Source organism: Arvicola amphibius, chromosome 4 (assembly GCF_903992535.2).
Source record: "Arvicola amphibius chromosome 4, mArvAmp1.2, whole genome shotgun sequence".
Taxonomy (NCBI): Eukaryota; Metazoa; Chordata; class Mammalia; order Rodentia; family Cricetidae; genus Arvicola; species Arvicola amphibius.
Window position 1 is genome coordinate 14,461,464 of NC_052050.1, and position 22,000 is coordinate 14,483,463.

Consider the following 22,000-nt stretch of genomic DNA (forward strand, 5'->3'; position numbering starts at 1 on the left):
GCAGATCTTTGTGACATTAAAGGTCAGCCTGGGCTGCATAGAGTTTCTGTCTTTAAAAAACAATAAAAGTTAGGCCAGGCAGTGGTGTCATGTGCTTTTAATCCCAGCACTTGGCAAAATCAGGTCTCTATGAATTTGAGACCAGCCTGGTCTACAGAGCGAGTTACAGGATATAGCAAGAGAAACCCTGTGTACAAAACAAAACAAAAGCCCCCCAAATCTTCTAAAAATAGAGTGTTGGGCCACCTCTCTTCTCTAGCCTCTTGTTTTTATTTTTTTATTTTTTTATAATTTATTTATCATTATTTCACATGCATTGTTTGCAGGAATGACCATATGAGTGAACCAGATCCCTAGAATGAAGGAACAGACAGTTGTGAGCTGCCATGTAGGTACTGGGAATTGAACCCAGATTCTCTGGACGAGCAGACAGTGCTCTTAACCTCTAAGCCATCTCTCCAGCCCCCTTGCTTTTATTTATTTGTTTGTTTGTTTGTTTTTTGAGACAGGGTTTCCCTGTAGTTTCTAGAGCCTGTACTGGAACTAGCTCTTGTAGACCAGGCTGACCTCGAACTCAGAGATCTGCCTGCCTCTGCCTCCCTAGTGCTGGGATTAAAGGTGTGCGCCACCACCGCCTGGCTCCCCTTGCTTTTATTTTTAAGAGCTTGCTTGTTCTATTACTGTTCATAAAAATAACCTTGAATCTTTACTTTTAAAAAATAATGACAAAATCCTGATTCAATTTTATGATTATAGGTTTTTAATATTTTGTTATGTCTTCTTGAGATAGGGTCTTCGTGGCACAGGCTGTCCTTAAATTCACACCAGTTAAAGGATGAGTTACCATACCCAGCAGTTGTTTGGCTTTTGAACTGGTTTAGTAAAGTCTAGGCAGGCTCAGCCTCCAGCATGCTGGGATTACAGGTGTGTGCTGCCAGGCCCAGGTGCTGAGTATGATGTTTATAATGGTTTCTTTCCCCCATTGTAACATGACTTAACTCTTTCTAAAATGCGTCTGCCCTTGTTTGTTTTGATCTTTTCCCTCTATGTCTTAGGGTTTTCTGTATGTTCTCTGCTCGTTTCTCACCAACAACCTTTCAGACAGGGTGCGGGGGCTCCTCTGTGTGGTTCCTACCTCAAGGCCTTGCAAGGCCCTCCTTCCTGAGTCAGCCACACACTCTGCTTCCATCTACAGCACAGTAATGATTCTGGTTAGCCAGGCCTAGCCTGGAGGGAACCGAGGCTCCTTGGAAGCCTGAGCCGGTGGAGAGCAATGAGCTTCCCTGTGTACGGGGTGGATATGACAGTCACAGTGTGTTAGGTAGTCCCTGGTGCCTGTATCCCTCCTTAGCCCAATCTGCTGCAGCTGGTTATTGGGCCTGAAGGGGCCTTTTTCTGTTGTCCTGCACTTTGAAGCAGGCTACATGCACCACACCTACAGTATTTCTTGTGTCACTGAAAGCCTCAGCTCTCTGAATTTGTTCACGCCACGCCTGGAGGCTTGGATCCAGAGAACTTCAGCTCTGTTGTATTCTCTAGTGACCAAACCTTTGGTGGCTTGAAGAGGAAAGGTGGTCTTTAGGAGTTTGCTTAAACAGCCTCCTGCCAGTTGTGTTTCAGAGTTGCCCCACCCCCACCCATGCTTGAAACCATGCCTGCAACCATGCCCGCAGCCATGTCTTTGGAGTATGGATTGCCGATTCTTTGGAACTGGACTTTCTTGGCTTGTCACTGTGATGATCATGTGATCACTTATTTTCTGTAGTAGGAAGGCCGCTTGTTTCATTCCCTGCTGCTTAGCCCCAAAATAATCACACAGAAACTGTATTAATTGGGCTGGAGAGATGGCTCAGAGGTTAAGAGCATTGCCCACTCTTCCAAAGGTCCTGAGTTCAATTCCCGGCAACCACATGGTGGCTCACAACCATCTGTAATGAGGTCTGGTGCCCTCTTCTGGCCTGCAGGCATATATTGTATACAGAATAAATAAATAAATGTTTAAAAAATTAAAAAAAGAAACTGTATTAATTAAATCACTGCTTGGCCCATTAGCTCTAGATTCTTATTGGCTAACTCTTACATATTAATTTAACCCATTTCTGTTAACCTGCCTCCATTAGCTCTAGATTCTTATTGGCTAACTCTTACATATTAATTTAACCCATTTCTGTTAACCTGTGTATCGCCGCCGCATGGCTGTGACTTACTGACTAAAGTTCTGGTGGCTGTATCCAGTAGGGCTACATGGCTTCTCCCTACTCGGCCTCTTTTCTCCCAGCATTCAGTTAGGTTTTCCCCTCCAACCTAAGCTCTGCCCTATCAACAGGCCAAGGCAGTTTCTTTATTCACCAGTGTCATTCACAGTATACAGAGGGGAATCCCACATCACCTCACCTTTCATCTTTTTAAATTGTTTTCCCCAATCCTGAGTTTTAGGTCTTTTTGAAGAGGTCCTTTTTGGTTGTTTTGTTGTTTTGAAACAAGCTATTGCTGTTTGTGGCAGGCTGACTGGAAGTTGAGATAACACCTGCCTCAGTCTAATGAATGGTGGGGTTGTGAGCCAACTTGCCAGGTGTTGTTTGGCATAGTTTTTCCTAAGTTCTTTTGACATTTATTTGTGTAGAGGCAGGCAGCATGTATGCCACACAGTGCCTGTGTGGAGGTTAGAGGACATCTTTGGGGGGTTGGTTCTTTATGCCTACCTTTGGGTTCTAAGAATTGAATTAAGTTTGTCAGAGTTGGGGACAAGCGCTTTTACCTACTGAGCCTCATGCCAGCCCCTCCCTTGGCCTTTTAGATGTTGGCTTTCACAGCCTTTGTCTTTTCTTGAGCTACTCTTCCTGTCCCATTTGTGTGGAAGTACAGCTTGATATCTTTGAGACTAATAATCAGTGGTCTAGAGCTTCTTTAGTTTTAGAAACTGTGAATAGAAGCTAATTACTTAGATAAAAATATTCCAAAGCCATGTTATTGAGCACCCAGTGTGTACTTCACATTGGGTGTCCTGAGCATTTTATATACAGTTCTTAAATTAAGTTTTACAACAGTGCCATAATATAGGTCCGTACCTGCTTGTGGCCTCCTGAAAGTAAGACTAAAACCAAGGGAGATTAAGTAACTTGCCCGCAACACTATAGCTGTTAGCAGGTGGGACCCGAAGTTGTTTATAAGAATGTGTCTAATATTGGTTAGAATATACTCATGTTGGCAGCTCACAGTTACCTGTAACTCCAGCTCCAAGGATGTCTGATGGAGGACTTTCATTTGTTAATTAATAAAGAAACTGCTTGGCCCAATAGGTCAGAAAATTAGGTAGGCGGAGTAGACAGAACAAAATTCTGGGAAAGAGAAGGCAGACTCTTCAGGCAGTCGCCATATGCAGTCGCCATGCTTCTCTCCAAGACAGACGCAGGTTAAGATCTCTCCTGGTAAGCGACCACCTCGTGGTGCTACACAGATTACTAAATATGGGTTAGTCAAGACGTGAGTAAGAGGCTGAAACTAATGGGCCAGACAGTGTTTAAAAAAATACAGTTTCCGTGTAATTGTTTTGGGTGTAAAGCTAGCTGGGTGGCAGGACGCAGCCCCGCCGCTCAATCTACAGATGCCTCTGGTCTCTGCAGATATTGAACATGAACACACACACACACAAACACGCGTGTGCGCGCGCGCGCGCGCGCGCGAGAGAGAAAGAGAGAGAGAGAGAGAGAGAGAGAGAGAGAGAGAGAGAGAGAGAGAATGAAAACTAATAAAAACAAATGTATTTTTGAAAAGGATTTTCTAACTGTATTGTATGCTGTAGTCCAGCTTCTAAACCATCACTTTGAAAAGGCTGCAACTTGAGTTATTTTAGCTTTTGTTTTCTTTCTTTTTTTATTGAACTCTACATTTTTCTCTGCTCTCCTCCCTGCCTCTCCTCTCCCCCCTTTAACCCTCCCCCAAGGTCCCCATGCTCCCAATTTACTCAGGAGATCTTGTCTTTTTCTACTTTCTACTTCCCATGCAGATTAAATCTATGTAAGTCTCTCTTAGTGTCCTCATTGTTGTCTACGTTCTCTGGGATTGTGTTTTGTAGGCTGGCTTTCTTTGCTTTATATTTAAAAACCATCTATGAGCGAGTACATGTGATAATTGTCTTTCTGTGTCTGGGTTACCTCACTCAAAATAATGTTTCTAGCTCCATTCTTTTGCCTGCAAAATTCAAGATGTCATTAATTTTTTTTTCTGCTGTGTAGTACTCCATTGTATAAATTTAGCACATTTTCCTTATCCATTCTTCGGTCGAGGGGCATTTAGGTTGTTTCCAGGTTCTGGCTCTGACAAACAAAGCTACTATGAACGTAGTTGAACACATGTCCTTGTGGCACGATTGAGCATCCTTTGGATATATATACACACACACACACACACACACACACCCAAAAGTAGTATTACTGGGTCTTGAGGAAGGTTATTTCCTAATTTTCTGAGAAATCACCGTATTGACATCCAAAGGGGTTGTACCAGCTTGCATTCCCACCAGCAGTGCAGAAGTGTTCCCTTTACCCCACATCCTCTCCAGCATAAGTTGTCATCAATGTTTTTGATCTTGGCCATTCTTACATGTATTAGATGGAATCTCAGAGTTATTTTGATTTACATTTCTCTGATGACTAAGGATGTTGAATGTTTCCTTAAGTGTCTTTCAGCCATTTTAGATTCCTCTGTTGAGAGTTCTCTGTTTAGGTCTGTACTCCATTTTTTTTATTGTATTATGTGTTCTTTTGGTGTCCAATTTCTTGAGTTCTTTGTATATTTTGGAGATCAGACCTCTGTCTGATGTGGGGTTACTGAAGATCGTTTCCCATTCTGTAGGCTGTCGTTTTGTCTTGTTGACTCTGTCCTTGCTTTACAGAAGCTTTTCAGTTTCAGGAGGTCCCATTTATTGATTGTTTCTTTCAGTGTCTGTTTTGCTGGGGTTATATTTAGGAAGTGGTTCCCTGTGCCAATGCGTTCAAGTGTACTTCCCACTTTCTCTTCTATAAGGTTCAGTGTGGCTGGCTCTATGTTGAGGTCTTTGATCCATTTGGACTTGAGTTTTGTGCATGGTGATAGATACGGGTCTATTTTCATTCTTCTACATGTTGATATTCAGTTATGCCAGCACCACTTGTTAAATATGCTTTCTTTTTTCCATTTGATATATTTTGCTTCCTTGTCAAAAATCAGGTATTTGAAGATGTGTGGATTGATATCCAGGTCTTCTATTCAGTTCCATTGGTCCTCCTGTCTGTTTTATGCCAATACCAGGCTGTTTTCAGTACTGTAGCTCTGTAGTAGAGTTTGAACTCAGGGATTGTGATGCCTCCAGAAGTTCTTTTATTGTACAGGATTGTTTTGGCTATCCTGGGTTTTTTTGCTTTTCAATATGAAGTTGAGTACCGATCTTTCAAGGTCTTTGGAGAATTTTGCTGGAATTTTGATGGGCATTGCATTGAATCTGTGAGTTATTTTAGCTTTTAAAGTCAGTGCCATGGGAAGAGATGGATGGTTTAGGAGTTAAGGTGCCAGCACTGACTGCTCTTCAGAGGACCAGCACCCTGCTTGTAGCTCCAGTTCCAAGGGGTCTGACGCCCTCTTCTGGCCTCTTTGGGCACAACATGCACCCATCTATACACATTTTTTAAAAACTTAAAACAAATTGAAAGCACATATAACTGGTTTTTGTTCTGTATACACAGTGTGTCCAAGAGCTTTTATATTTAGAAATAAAGGTGCTTTTAGAAAACCAACTAAATTTTAACATTATTGCTTTTACTTAGTAATGTAAGCAGATACGCTCAGATAAAGCAGATAAAATAAGACTTAAGAAAGGAAAGGACTCACTGGTTTGAAAGTGAATATGTGTGAGCTTTGGAAGCCGGCCTGAAGGACTTAGGCTACACTTTGAAGTGCTTGAGGATTAATCAGTCACACATTATTGATGAAGTTAAATTGTATCCTAATGGAACAGCAAATTTATTCTTTCAACTTTGGTTTATAAATAATGGTTTATGACATTGTATTTAAATGTGTTTATAAGCTCTCATGTTTGTTTCAGGTTTACTTTCTTGGTGCGTAGGAAAGTGCACAGAATTTAATGAGTGCTCATATATGCATCATTCACTTTTTTTTAATTTGAAGAAAAAATTAGATTATTTATTTATGTGTATGCGTGTTTGCCTGTATGTGTGTGTGTGTGTATATATATACATATACATATACATATATATATAGATATTATGTGTACGGTGCTTTGCCTAGATTTGTGAAAGTGCACTTTGTGTGTGCTTGATGCCCGCGGAGATCCGAAGAGAGTGTCCGATCCTCTAGAACCGAAGTTGCAGGTGATTGTGAGCCACACCATGTGAATGCTGGAGATGGAACTGGGGTTCTCTGTAAAAGCAGTCAGTGCTTTTGATCCTGAGCCATCTCTCCAGCCTCTTATTTTTTTTTTTTTATTTTTTTTTTTTATTTTAAGGTTTTGTGTTTGTGGCTGCAGGTGCCCATAGAGACCAGAGGTGTCTGGATGCCTGGAGCTGGGCAGTTGTGAGCCATCCAACATGGGTGCTGGGAGCCAAACTCAGACCCTCTGCAAAGACAGAATGCTCTTCTACTTGTGAGCCATCTTTCTGGCCCAGTGTTGGTTCTTACTTCAGATCACACAGCTTGTGGTCGAGTCAGGATGGAATAGTAGATGGTCTGATGTAGGAAGAGTGCTCCTGCCTGGAGGTGCTGGTTCTGTTTGAAGAGGATCACTGTGACAACTCTAGTGGGATTGGAATCAGTTCTGAACGCCAGAGGTCAGATCTCAAGGTGTTGACCACGCTCTGGGAAAGAGAATCTTTTCTCAGTCTTCCCAGCTTCCAGCCCCAGGCGGAACTTCCTTTTTTCTGTCAAGCCCAAGACTTCTTTAGCTCTTTCCCGTAGTCAGTTCTGAAGCCTCGTATTTTCGTGTCTTCCAGTAGCACTCTACTTCCTGGTACTAGGGTTTGGGCATCTGCTGGAGCTGCTGTACAAACACTATCAATAGGCCTTATTGAGTGGCCCGGGGCCTGCACCCCAAAGCCTGAAACCCAGACCTGGCTCCTTCTGAAGGCCCTCGGAGACTGCCTTGTGCCTCTCTAACCTTGGGCAGACCTGTCACTCTCTGCTGTCCGTTGTCTGCATCACCTCCTTTCCTCTTGAAGAGTCACTAGTCACTAGAGTCTAGGGTGATTTTTATCCCAAAACCTATAGGTGAATACATTTTCCAAACAAGGTCACTCTGAGATTTTAGGTGGACCTGAACTTGGGTCAGACTTCAGCAGGGTTTCTTACTCTTCTATGGATTTGTTGAGAGAAGAAACTTGAAACTAACCCGTGAATCACCTTCAGACTTACTGTTGAGCTTCGTAAGTCAGTCCCACTTACTGTGTAGTCTGGGGAAAAGTCAAGCTGTAAAGCACGCCTTGTAATATATGTATTTGCTCATGGTTTTACTTAGGCAGGGTTTTTTTTCTTCCCACCCTGTCTTCTGTCACCTTGTGAAGTGGTGGGGACACTGAACAGTGAACACCCTGGGGTAGCCAGACCAGTCCTAGTGACCTGGGAGGACTTACTGGCCTTGGAGGGACAGATAGACTCATAGCAGATCAGCGTATTTATAGGGGGAGAGATAGTGAGGACACGGGTTTGATTAGATAAACTGTCAGTCACCCAGAGCATCCATGGGAACAGACACCTTTGCTTTGACAATATCAGCAGTTCATGTTATAGCATTTCACGGCTACGTTTGTAATTAATTTATTCTGCTTCCAGAAAAAAAAAAAAGCTAAGTTAGTGTGAATATTATGTACTTTTGATGAGCAGAATAAAAGATAGTTGCCAGCACCCCGTTTTTAGAGAGGTGTTAACGGATTATTCTCCTGGAGACATGTTCAAGGGAGTGAGGATGAGGAGTGGGGAGGTATTTGAGCATGCGTGGCCTGAGAAGAGAGTGGAGTAAAAGTATCGATGCTGAGTGGTTTGAAGGCTTGCTGCGGAGGAGGTGTTAGATATATTTCACACACTGCTGGCAGTCAGCCTCAGAGTTAATTGGCGGAATTACTACAGGTTTGAGTAATTTCATTATAGGTAAAAACTTACTTAAAAGTGCTTGTACACCCCTTTAATCCTAGCTCCCAGGAGGCAGAGGCAGGCTGATCTCTGAGTTCGAGGCCAACGTGGTCTACAGAGCAAGTTCCAAGACAGCAAGAACTACACAGAGAAATCCTGTCTCGAAAAAACAAAAACTAAAAACCAAAATGTTTGTCTGAAGCCATGAGTTTGTTATTGAGGGGAATTTCTGTAGAGACCAGAATAGAGTCCACATGTCTGTTAGTTGTTAGGGATCCGCTCAGTAGTGTGTGGCTTGAGGAAGCTGACAGAATGGCAGCTGAAGAGGTGTACAGTGGTAGAGAACTTGTTGCCCCTCTAACAGAGGGACCAAGTTTGCTTTTTGTCTCCAGACACTCAGCCTTCTGTAACGCTGGCTCCAAGGGAGGTGATGCGGTCATTCGGCCTTCACAGGTTCACTTTCTCTCACACACAATAAAATCTAGGAAACAGAATGTCCACTTAGTTGAATTTTTTCCTGTTATACTATCTTATTTTCATAATTGTTTACCACTCTAGTTGGCAGTATGAACCTGGGAAAGTGGAGCTAAAAATGGGCGGACTAAAGTCTCATGCTGTAGCCCTCTTTATTCAGAGAATCAGACAATTTATACTCTGAGGGCCACATGAGTGAAGAGTCACACGAGTAAAGTATCCAGTCACAAGGGCAAGCCTCATGTGGTGGGTAAGCCGCACATGGCAAAAACATGTTTTCCCAAAGAGGCTCATAAACAAAAACAATAGCCAGCTGTAATTAATAATCTGAAGGAAACTTACTCCTACTCGATACACCTAGGAGGGGCACAGAAGCACATCCAAGAACAGTTCTGTATTTTTGAAGAAACTGAGGTCACAAGACTAGTCTTGTTTTCTTCGAGTTTTCTCACAAGCACTTAGAATTCCCCTCGCAAGACTCCATTCTTGGACTGTGTTCTGTCACATAATGAGCTTTATGCCCCCCACAAGTGTGCTTACCTATATCCCAAACTTTTAATTATTTTTGTTTGTTTTTTGTTTTTTTTAAGATTTTATTTCTTTTTACTTTATGTGCATTGGTATTTTGTCTGCATGTATGTCTGTGCAAGGGTGTCAGAGCCCCTGGAGGCAGAGTCACAGACAGTTGTGAGCTGCCATGTGGGTGCTGGGAATTGAACCCAGGTCCTCTGGAAGAACCACCAGTGCTCTTAACTGCTGAGCCATCTCTCCAGCCCCCCAAACTTTTAATTCTTTAAATTTACTTTTATTTGTTTTTTATATGTGTATGTTTCTCTCCTTGTCTCCCCCCTCCACCCCGTGTGTGTGTGTGTGTGTGTGTGTGTCTGTCTGTCTGTCTGTCTGTGTGTTCAGAAGATAACTTGGGAGAGTTTATTCTCCTTTCACCATGTGGCTTCAGGAGATTGAACTCAGGTCATCATGCTTGAGGACAAGTGTCTTTAACATCTACGTCAGCTAACTGCCCCTTCCTTTTTATTTTTAATTATGCGTTTATGTGTATCTGTGTGTGGGTATATGCACAAGAGTTCAGTGCTCATGGAAGCCAGAAGAGGGCATCAGACCTCCTGAAACTAGAGGAGAACCAGGTAATTGTGAGCTAGTTGATGTAAGTGCTAGGAACAAAATTCAGGTCTCGTTCCCTCTGCATGAGTAGTGCATGCTCTTAACTGCTGAACCATTATCTTTAGCACTGCCCCCTAAAATGGTTTTTATGTAGAATCTTTTTCTTGCTCATTGCAACATGTAGATACAAGCCACGTATGTCTTGTAAGTGGGGACATGTTTTAAGAATAGCATCACAGGTAAGTTAGTCTTCATTGGTGTGAATGCCAGTAGAATGCACTCCGTAAGATGATGTCACTGGGCACACACTTGTATAGGCTCTCCATTGTCTGTGTTCTATCACTGCACTTGAAGTGCTGTCATGTGGTGTATGATTGTGTTTCTGAATAAAGAAGAATAAACACTTAAAGAAGTAACTGTAAGGATTTCAGGGTATAGCCCATTTGGTAGAGAACATGTCTGTCATTTGTGAAGCCTGGGGTTCTCTCCCAGGCACATGGTGCACAATTGTAATTCCAGTGCTCAGGAGGTGGAAATGGAATTTAAAGTCAGCCAGGTTATGTGGGTTACATGGCAGGAAACGGGGAGATGGAGATATGGGGTGGGGGGGTGCATATCGCCTACCTTCATAATGAAGCCTTGCTCGAGGAGTTGGCAATCTGCCTTGTGTTTTCAGTTAGTGACCATTTCCAGTGAAGTTTCCAGTTCCCTTAGATATGAAGGAACCTCACGAGAGTTGGCAGGAAAGGAAGATGTCTCCTCTTGTTTGAGCTTTATTGTCTTTAAGAAGAGAGAAAAGCCAGGTGGTCCGTCCTACACATCCTCAATCTCAGCACTGGGAGCCAGAGGCAGCGAGTTCAAGACCAGCCTGTTCCACCTGGGAGATTCCAGGTCAAGCAGGAATGCACAGTGTGACCCTGTTTTAAAAATAAGTTGGGCCTAGAGAGATGGGTCAACAGTTAAGAGCACTTGCTGCTCTTTCAGAGGGCCTGAGTTCAGTTCTCAGCATCATATGGCAGGACACAACCATCTGTAGCTCCAGTTACAGGGGAGCCAATAGTCTCTTCTAGCTTCTCTGGATACTGCATGTATGTAGTACAGTTTCACATTGTCTTAGTTTGGATTTTTTTAAATATATTATGTATACAATATTCTGTCTGTGTGTATGCCTGCAGGCCAGAAGAGGGCACCAGACCCCATTACAGATAGTTGTGAGCCACCATGTGGTTGCTGGGAATTGAACTCAGGACCTTTGGAAGAACAGGCAATGCTTTTAACCTCTGAGCCATCTCTCCAGTTCCATTAGTTTGGATTTTTATTGCTGTGAAGGGACACCGTGACCATAGCAACTCTTAGGAAGAAAACATTTGCTCAAGGGGGCTCCCCTACAGTTTGAGAGATTCAGTCCATCCTGGCAAGGGAACATGGCAGCATGCAGGCAGAGTTGGTGCTGGAGTTCAGACTACTACATCTTACAGGCAACAGGAAATTAACCGACACACTGGGCACCCTGAGTATATGAAGCCTCAAAGCCGGCCCCTACAGTGACACACTTCCTCCAAAAAGGCTATATCCACTCCAACAAAGCCACACCTCCTAATAGTGCCACTCTCTATGGGATTATGGGGGCCAATTACATTCAAACTACCATACACACACAGGCAATACACACATAAAAATAAAATCTTCCCAAAAAGGAAAAAGAAGGAGATAGATGCTTCACCACTGCTGAATCTGGGATGATTCCTACAAGGCCTTGACCTTAGTAAATAAATCCCCAATCATGGTGACCATGCTTCTAGACCAGTAACAGTGTGAATGTGCTCTCTCTTGTAGTTCCCCAATCTTTGAAACTTCTGAAGACCCAGGTTAGGATTTTCAGCAGGCTGCTGCAGTAGAGTTGCCCGAGGTCTGGGTAGTCCTTTGCCAAGCCTTCGGAGCATGGCTCTGAATGCTAAAGTCATGTTTCTGTTATGTGTCCGTGTTTTCAAGTGACCACTCTACTCACTAATACTGAAAGTTATTTGTTCCAAGGAGTGAGAGCTCAGAAATTCAAGTAATTAGAGACTGTGTAGATAAAACAAGAGAGAAGGAGCTTCAGCATGTGGCCTTCACATTACACAGTTGAACTTGCTGGGTAGCTGTTAGTTGGTAAGCACTGTTGTGTCTAATGCTTTCCCCTCGCTGATTTCACAACAGAGAAGAAGACACAGAAAATGAAAAGGAAAAGAAAGTTTGGTACTACAGTACAAAGGTCCAGCTTGCGGAATTAATAGACTGTCTAGACAAAGACTACTGGGAAGCAGAACTGTGCAAAATTCTAGAAGAGACACGAGAAGAAATGCACCAGCACATGGACATAACAGAAGACCTGACCAACAAAGCCCGGGGCAGCAACAAGTCCTTTCTAGCGGCAGCTAATGGTGAGGAGGCCTTCTTGCTTGATTTTTGTTGTTAAATTTGAGATAAGCTCTTACGTAAAATATTTTGAAACTTGAAAACATGTAAAGATGTCCGACTTACATATGCTTTGCTTTGACTCAATATGGGTTTTTTTTTCTAGTGTTCCTATCTATGCTAATGCAATTTAGGGTGCTATACATTTTAGTGTTTTGTTTCTTGCCTTGGTCGCTGATTGTACCCCCTGTCCCCACAAATCAATTGTTCCTTGTTTGTAACTCAGTCCGGGTTCAGTTCATTATATAGCCCAAGTTGGCCTTGAACTCATGATCTTCCTGCTTCAGCTGTCAGAATATTGGAACTGTGGGGGATGTTCCACCTTTCCTATCATTTGTATCCTCCTCACTCTATTTCTTCCACACTGCACACAATTTTATAGAACATTTTATTTATTTCAGCCATGTGACTCTCACCCGCACACAAAATCAAATGGACACACTTCCTGTTTCTGTGTCCTCAGCTCTCAGTATATAATTTTTTACACAACTATCCTGAGTTTCCCCAGAAGGTGTTTCTGTTTTGTTTTATCCTGTTAATGCTAGGGATCATAGGCTAGAAACATACTCTATTACTGAGGTTCACTCTCAGTTCCTTGCAAAGATTTTCTAGTTGTGGAAAATGGTCTCAATAACTATAGTTTAAGAAATAAGAACAAAATGAAGGTGGAGAGCACTGAAGGAAGAAGATAGAAACAAGGGCTGTGGACCCCAGAGGAGCATTTGTTTGTGTTTGTGAATTTTGCACTGCAGTGGGGAGCTTGTTTCCCAGGAGAATTTGGTTTAGTAATTCTGAAACTGCTTTGCCATGGCCATCCTTAACCAACCACTGGGTTCTCTGTGAAGAACGTAGCCAGTTTCTCACTGAGAAACTACAAAATAAGCATGGAAGTAGTGGTACAGCGAACCAAAGACACGCCCACCTACTGTGGGTAGATACAGGAATCATATGTATATTTATTAGGTGCCGACATTTCCTGTTGCTAGAGGACCCAGATTGTATGGCTTCTAAACATTTTCTTTTTTTAAAAATATTTATTTATTTATTTATTTATTTATTTATTATGTATACAATATTCTGTCTGTGTGTATGCCTGCACGCCAGAAGAGGGCACCAGGCCCCATTAGAGATGGTTGTGAACCACCATGTGGTTGCTGGGAATCGAACTCAGGACCTTTGGAAGAGCAGGCAATGCTCTTAACCTCTGAGCCATCTCTCCAGCCCCTTCTAAACATTTTCTAATCATAAAAAGAACTAATATTTGGGTATAGTGACACATGCCTTAATTCCAGCACTTGGGATATAGAGGCAAGTAAATCTTTGTGAGTTCATGACTATCCTGGTCTACAGAGTGAGTTCCATGACTGTCAGAACTGCATAGTGAGACTCTGTCTCTTAGGGGAAAAAGATTCCTAAGACAGATGATTGATTATACATCATGGGCAGGAAGAATAGAGGACACTTGGAAAATTTTGGATGTTGGAAGTTAATGATATTTAGAGAGTGGAGTGGTGACACATGCCTGCAATTCTAGCATTTAGTGGGTAAAGGTGGGAGGAGGTCAGGCCAGGGGCTGGAGCCCTTAGGAGTGCCTGTTGTTGTTGCAGAGGACCCAGGTTCAGTTCCAGAATCTTCATGGTTGTTCACAATCATTCACAGCTGCAGTTCTGATGCCTTCTTCTGACCTCTGAGGGCACCAAGTGCACGTGGTATACATACATACATGCAGACAAAACACAGACACACATAAAACAAAATAAATAAATTTTTGTTGTTGCTGTTTTTTTGATACAGGCTTTCTTTGTATATCCCTGGCTGTCCTGAACATGCTCTATAGGCGAAACTGGCCTCAAATTTAGAGATCCACCTGCCTCTGCCTCCCAAAGGCATGCACCATCACCTCTAAAATAAATTTTCAAAAAAGTTCAAGGCCAACCTCAGACATACTGAATTTGAGTCCAGTCTGAGCCTCATAACATTTGTCTCAAGCAACCAAACAGACAAACTAACAAGAAAAGGTACTTAACTTGGTGGATGTGATAGCATATCGTAGCTACACGGGATGCTGAGGCAGCGGGATTGTAAATATCAGATAGCCCAGGACTCATAATAATTCATCTCAGAGGATACATTTACCATAACACAATGAGTCTGTCTAGTGTCCATGTGTCCACACTGATGTTCCTCATGCTGGCGCTGTGCCATGGTGTCACCCTCACCGAGTCAGAGAGGATATGCCCATGAGAAAGTGTTTCCATATGGGCCTTTCTGCTTGTTTTACACTGGAGGAGGCAGGGTCTGCAGATCCAGGAAGCCTGCTTAGGCTTAGGGAGCAGTCACCTCCGGCTTCCAGGTCTGTTTTCCTCATTTCACTGTGTTGTGTAGACTGAGTCTGTCTCATGTCAGGGTGTGTGACAGTGATGGCCATCAAGTCTCCGTTGGTTGGTTTTTTTTGTTGTTGTTTGTTTTTCGAGACAGGATTTCTCTGTAGCTTTGGAGCCTGTCCTAGAACTAGCTCTTGTTGCAGACTTTGTTTTTTGTTTGTTTTAAAATAGTTTATTTAACTTTATTTTATGTGCATTGGTGTGAAAGTGTCAGATCCTGAGGAACTCTTCTGAGCTAGGAATTGAACCTGATCTTCTGGAAGAGCCACCAGTGCTCCTAACCGCTGAGCCATCTCTCCAGCCCCCCAGGTCTCAGTTTTAAGAGTCAGACTGTTTTCTCTGAGGCCGAATATTGCCATGTAGTCCAGGGACACCTGGGTTAGAGGTGTGCTTCACTATCGTCTGCCTTTGCCATCTCATCTTTACAAAGAAAGTTAATTATATAGGTAGGATTCTAGGATTTATTTTCTAAAACTGAGGTGCACTGCTCTAATTGAGCTTTGTGAATGTGGGTTGTTTTATTTTGTCCCCCCCCCACTTTTTTTTTAAAGGCTGGGTCTCACTGTGTAGCCCAGGCTGTCCTGGAACTCAGTGTATAGATCAAGTTACCCTCAAACTCTTAGAGATTCACTTACCTCTCCCTCCTGAGTCCAGAAATTAAAGGTGTGCACCACCATATATAACCTTAAAGATCTTAAAAAATTATTTATATGTGGGTGTCCCAGGAGATCAAAGTAGAGCTAGAGGTACAGGCAGGTCTGATTCTCTTGATTGATATGAGTACTAGGACCTGAACTTGGGTCCTCTGCAAGAGCAGCAAGTGCTTTTAACCGTTGAGCTGTATCTCTCCAGCCCTTTATTGTTTGAAACACAATCTCTTTGAGCCTGGTACTCGTTGATCTCCTAGGCTGAGTAGCCAACGAGCTGCAGGGATTTCCTTCACACCCTCAAAGTGAGCTCTTGCACCCAGCTTTATGTAGAAGCTGGGGATTCAAACTCAGGTCTTCTAACTGGTTTAAAGACTTAAAAATGTTAAACATTAAACTTTTTTTTTTTTTGAATCAAGTTCTCACTATGTAGCCCTGGCTATCCTAACCTGGAACATGCTGTATAGATCAATCTGGCTTTGTACTCTACCTGCATTTGAACCCTGAGTGCTTGGATTAAAGGTGTGCACCACCAAGCCTAACAAACATTAAAATTCTTAAGTGTCATTTGTCAGTAAATTTGATTACGAGAAGAAAACAATTACATCTATTTTTCATTATAGAAGAAATTTTGGACTCATTAAGAATCAAAAGAGGGGAAGATATCGACTGTGATCAGAGCCCGGAAGAATCAGAAAAAGACAAGAGCGAGGTCGAGAGTGGCAGTTCCAGGGACACCGAGAAGAGAAGGGGGGACTCGGAAGAGCAGTCCCTGGAGAAGGACGGCGACGGCAAAGCCTCGGGTGAAGAGCTTGGGCAAGGAGAACCTGAGGGTAAAAGAATTACTTGGTTTAAAAGAAATATTTTATTAATGCCATTTGTTTGAAACCTCCAATTTTTACTTGGAAAATGGAAATGGAAATTTTTACAGCAGACAGTTATTTTTGATTTCTAAAGATATTTAAGAGAGTCTCTCCTTTGTGACATTACAACCACTGGAATGAGTTTTATGTACTGATGGATTTGTTATAATGTGATACGTATATTCCCTAAGAAGTTGGCATCCCTTGAAATTTGTTGATAAAAAATAACTATTTTTATACCAGAATATACTTTGGTATGTGATTAAAAATGTGTTCTTAAAAAATTAACTCTAAAACCTCTTTAATATTTTAATATCTTTGCCTTTGGATGGCTCATTACAAAGCTATCCCAGAGTCTGAATTGCTTTAAAACGGCCATCAAAGAGAAGCAGGTTTTTTGGTGATTGATAATTTTTCATAGTTGACTGAATGTGGCCACTTGTCCCAAAGCAATTTTAAAGCATATCTTTAAAGTTTTGTTGTGCGTTTTGCTGTAGAGCCAACAGAAGTTGGGGATAGAGGTAACTCTGTGCCAGCAAATCTTGGCGACAACACAACTAATGCTTCTTCAGAAGAGACTAGTCCCTGTGAAGGGAGGAGCCCCGAGGGCTGTCTCTCAGAAACCCATGATAGCAGCAACATGACAGAGAAGAAGGTGGCATCTGAGCTCCCCCCGGATGTGCCAGGTACAGAGGGCAGTGTACCAATGCCTCTGTAATGGGGGGAACCCTTCCCTTTGCAGTAAAAGCTGCATGTCACCTAGAACCTGAAAGTCTGCATTCATCCATGCCGCTTGCTCACAGTGCCATTCCTGATTGCTAAACTGTCACCTAACATTGGTGTTTTGCAGATGGTCTTGCAGTTAGTGCCTGGAACCCCTCTTAGTCCTCATGCTTGTGTTTCTTAGATGGAACTGTATGCCTGGCCACCAGACCATCCTGGCCGAGATTGGATTTGAGTTACTCACATAGTGATGTCTGTTTCCATGTTGAGTGACATGGCCCTTCTGGCTCTGTATATACTAACACATTAATTTTCTGTTTGCATGTGCTCATGTAGTGCTACATGTCAGATCATAATATTACCAGAGAATCCATTATCACCAACATTTCTGCAAGATGCATTGATTGATATGTTAACCAGTAATTCTAACTTTAACCTTTTTAACATGGAAACTTCATTGGAGTAAGTTATCATACTGAGAATGTATAATTATGACCTTTTTGCTTTTCAAGAAATCCAAAGGTGTTTTTACTACAGTGTGTGTGTGTGTGTGCGCGCGCGCACGCACATGTGTATATGTACATATACTCACATATATAAGTCAGATTATTAAAATCAAAAAGTAAGCATCATTAATATCACCAAAAAAAAGTCATAGTTGGAGGAAATCCTTAGAGGTCCTTTTCTGTGACTATGAAAGTATTGCTGTGTGTTAGCTGTCCTGGGATGTGCCGGCTGTGTTGCCACACTGCTGTTTAAAAGATGTGCGTTCTAGGTCTTCTGCCCATTAGTCAGTGCCATCCACCCCTTTAAGAGCCTCCAGATTTCTGATTGGATTGTGAAGGATTTTGGCAGCTAGCTGAAAACCCCAATAAAAGCTTAGGTTGCGTACAGGCTCCACGTGAACCCCAGCTGTCAGCAGAGCATCTGACACAGTTGATAGTAAGGGAACTTTTGGGCTCATTAAGATGTGGGAAACCTGGAACCTATGCGCCAGTGAAGCAGAGAGAGCTGCCTGGGTGTGGTGTGCAATCTGTAGTCTCAGTGCTAGTGAGGCAGGCAGGCAGGCACTCAGGGCTAGTCGGGGTTAATGAAGTGAGACCCTGCATCAAAACATAAAAAGTTAAAAAAAAAATTATTTAGACTCAGAACACTACAGGTTTGGCATTAGAAAAACTTAATATTCCTGCAGTATTTGGGGCACTGAACTGGGGAGCCAGTAGGGATCAGACTTGCTGAAATGTGACATCATAAAAGTAGAAACTAGAAGGGAATATTCTGATTGACTATTAAGAACTTTCTTAAAATTAGAACTGTTTAGAAAATAGAGCTGTCGGTGAGAAAGGTGGCGCTTCCCAGGAGTGTTTCCTCAGGGGCTGAAGGAATGCAGGTTTATAACTTGTTTCAACAGCTAAGTACTTCTAGGTTTTAGTCAGTTTTATTCTCATTCCCACATATTCAGGGTTAAAAGTTTTGAATATTGAGTACTATTGCTGAAATAATGTGAGGAAAGCAACTTCCATGCTTGTTACTTTTTTAAAAAAATTTTATTTTAAAGCTTTATTTATTATGTATGTATACAGTGTTCTGTCTGCATGTATGCCTGCAGGCCAGAAGAGGGCGCCAGATCTTATTACAGATGGTTGTGAGCCATCATGTGGTTGCTGGGAATTGAACTCAGGACCTCTAGAAGAATAGCCTTAACCTCTGAGCCATCTCTCCAGCCTGCTTATTACTTTTTAATTATAATCTTTGTCTCTATAGATTGATCAGTACTTAATGTAAATCTTAGATGTACTAGGGCTTCAGGTTTGATATAACTGATATGTTTTTAAACCAAATTTGCTTGATTCTAGTCTTTGTGTGCTGTTTTAGATTATTTTCCATTTATTTATTTATTTTGTGTGGGCAAATGTGGATGAACACGTGCACATGCATGCACATGCCCACGTAATGGCAGATATACAGATCCAAGGACAACTTGCTGGAGACAGTTTCTCCTTCCTGGGGATTGAACACAGTTTTTCAGGCTTGACAGCAAGCACCTTTACCTTTTGAGCCATCTTGTCAGCCTTCATTTTGTACTTGTATCAAGTAGTTGATACTACAATAAGTTTCAGACTCAGTAGTCTGGTGGGAATACATGACAAAGTAGAGTGGAGTCCTCGATGACTCTGGCCTCCAGGGAGGGCGCTCTGCTGTCTCCTGTGCCTTCTGCTTCTCTTCTTTCTTGTCCAGGAAGTAATTGTGTTACTGTTCTTGGGAGGGTGCTGTGTTTTGTGAAGCCCCCAACCAATCCCTGTTGTCACTGTTGATGCCCCCTCTGGTCAGTGGATGAGGTGGTGAGATGGCTCAGTGTGTAAAAGCACTTTCCAGGAACGTATGGTAGAAAGCAGTAACCAGCTCCTGTAAGTTGTCATCTGAACTCAACATGTATCCTGTGCTATATTCGTGCCTGCCCCCTCCCCACTAATAATAAATACAGTTTACCAGTGGTAGTCACCTTGAGCTGGAGAGATAGTTCAGGCATTGAAAGGACCTGAGTTCTTGCCCCAGAATCTTTTAAGTCAGGCATGATAACAGACAATCTCCATGCTGGGAAGACTGGCCAGGGAGTCTAGCCTGCTCACAGAATCCCAGACCAGTGAGAAACTAGTTCAGAGATCATGGAGGCGGGCAAAGATAGTCCATAGCTCTTGCTGGGCAAAGCTGACCATGTGAGTTCATTCTCCAGAACTGAAGTAAAATAAAGGAGAGAACTGACTCTGCAGTTATTCTCTGGTCTCTGCGCTCAGCTATCACACGCTTTTCTCTGACTAATTAGCCTCTCATCTTTCTTATTTCTTTGCTTTCTTTTCTTTGCTTTTTTCATCTCTGATGGCCCAGCTTCTGAAAGTCAAGGCTGTGATGCCCTCCTGTGCTTGCTGTCAGCACTTCAGTTTCCCTCTGCATGACTACAGTTAATTCATTTTGGGTGGTGATGGGTGTGGGACTCAGGACCTGTGGTCAAGAGACAAGCACTGAGTTATATCCCCAGTGTGAGTTTGACATTGATAAATTTGTGCTTGAAAAAAACACACTTATTTGTTGTTGGGTACAACATAAGACAGTTAAGTCAAATTTTAAATTGTATTGTTCTAATGCAAGTCTCTTTCCTCCTCCATTGTAAGATGTTTAAAATTATTTGCAGCTGTTTGCTATGAGAGTGACTTTCTAACTTGTTTGTGAGACCAGGGATCGAACCCCATAGCTTATCATGCTAGGCAAGTGCTCAGCTACCCTCAGCCTCTCAAGTTTTTTGCAGTTCATTTTTACCAGGAGCATCCAAATTTTATATTTTCTTTTGAATTAGTATCTTAATTATTTTGAAATGTGCATTATATTTAATAATATTTCCAAGCTATACTACCTTTGGATTGGCATTTATTTTCTATAGTAGAAAAATTTGTTATTGTTTTTTTTTTTTTTTGAAGTTTTTTAGGTTTTCTTTTTCTTTTTTTTCCGAGACAGGATTTCTCTGTAGCTTTGGAGCCTTTCCTGGAACTAGCTCTTGTAGACCAGTCTGGCCTCAAACTCACAGAGATCCACCTGCTTCCTCCTCCCAAGTTCTGGGATTAAAGGTGTGCCGCCTGGCTTGAAGTTTTTCTTTTGAATGAGAGTTGATGTGAGTGCAGGTGCCTGTGGAGACCAGAAGAGGGCATCACATCCTCTGGAGCCAGAGTTAGAGGCAGTTGTGAGCCAGCTGATGTAGGTGCTGGGAACTAGAGTCAGGCCCTCTGCAAGAGCACTGAGTGCTCCAAGCCTCTGAGCTGTGTCTGCAGCCCCTAGAGCAGAAACGTTGTAACATGAAGATTTATTTATTTACTGTGGGCTAAGGTGTGCCAAGGCACGTTAGTAGAGCTCAGAGAACAGCATAGCATGACTTGTGGAGGTCACAGGACAACTTGTGAAAGTTTGTTTACCACTCTACCATGTGGTCCCTGGGGATGGGACTCACATAGTCTGGCTTGAGAGAAAGCGCCTTTATGAGCTGAGCCATCTCGCCAGGCCTTAATAAGAAAATTTAAAATCTAGACATGCAACCATTTTCAAGATTTACCTTTATGTAACATCCCAACAGAGAGCAGTATCATTTTTAGGGAGTTCAGTAAAAGGAAAAGTAACAGATATAGCTAAAAAAACAAAGGATCTGAATATTAAAGTAGACAGATGCCTTAGTAACCATCGTATGGTGTAGTCAGAGATCTATAATATTTCCTGTGTCTCAGATGAAGGAGGGCTAGATTTGGAAGTTGTGTGGTATTAGTTTGAAAGACAGCATTATTTTTATTTACCGTATGCATCTGGGTTCAGTGTCTGGAATTTGCAAGTATCAGTTGCAGATGTACTGACATCATTTCTGTTACGGTTTTGGGTTGGTTTTTTGGAGGGGGGGGTTGAGACAGGGTCTCTCTGTGTAGCTCTTGTTGTCCTGGAACTCACTATAGGCCAGGCTGGCCTCAAACTCACAGAGATCTATCTGCCTGCCTCTGCCTCGCTAAGTGCTGCAATTACAGGCCTGTGATACCACCTCCTGACTGCTTTTTCTGTTCTATTTAGTTTGTTTGAGTCTAAGTTAGCCTCACACTCATACAGTCTTCCTGTCTCAGCCTAGGGACTACAGGTGTGAGCACGGGGCCCACCTTCCCTGTCGCTCCAGTTTGCATTCTCTTGGCTTGAATGAAGTGGTCATATTTCCACATGTTTAAGGCAACTTTCATTCCTTTGTGATTATTCCTGTATTCTCTATCTATATGCTATGGCAATCCTCATATTGGGTGCAGTCAGAGATCTAATGCCTTTCCTCATTTGGCACTATATTTCATGTAGTTGGTGTGACCTAATGTCAGTCACTTTTACTTAGTGATAGAGAGAGTACCTCGTTGTTGACAAAGAGGAGTGCAAACGGACTCAATTTCTGAGCTCCCATGGCATTCATTTTTTTCCTGGTACTAATTCCTGTGTTGGTTAGGAACTAAACTGCTAGTGCTGCTGTGGAGTTACCCAGAAAAGGTGATCACACTTAGAAAACCTTAGAAGTAAAGAATCCTCTTTAATTCTATTTCTAAATGAGATCTTTGAAAATTCTTGAAAAGTGAGAATATAAGCTTCTTGCTTTGGGTGTTTTTCTCTGCAAAACCACTTCTTCCTATCTGATGTGTCCTGAGTTGTGTGC

The 22,000-nt window shown here is 42.4% G+C and overlaps 1 protein-coding gene across 9 annotated transcripts in view; it reads left to right on the forward strand.

Annotated features, from left to right (window-relative positions):
* Bptf (bromodomain PHD finger transcription factor) overlaps window positions 1-22,000 on the forward strand; it is a 108,590-nt gene that overhangs the window by 26,429 nt on the left and 60,161 nt on the right. For 6 of the 9 annotated variants that reach the window (XM_038327706.2, XM_038327712.2, XM_038327711.2 and 3 more), the window contains exons 3-5: window positions 11,911-12,134; window positions 15,823-16,032; window positions 16,560-16,748. In XM_038327706.2, the coding sequence (XP_038183634.1) occupies window positions 11,911-12,134; window positions 15,823-16,032; window positions 16,560-16,748 (623 nt within the window). The remainder of the gene's footprint in view (window positions 1-11,910; window positions 12,135-15,822; window positions 16,033-16,559; window positions 16,749-22,000) is intronic. The other 3 variants (XM_038327710.2, XM_038327713.2, XM_038327715.2) reach the window with 1 other exon arrangement.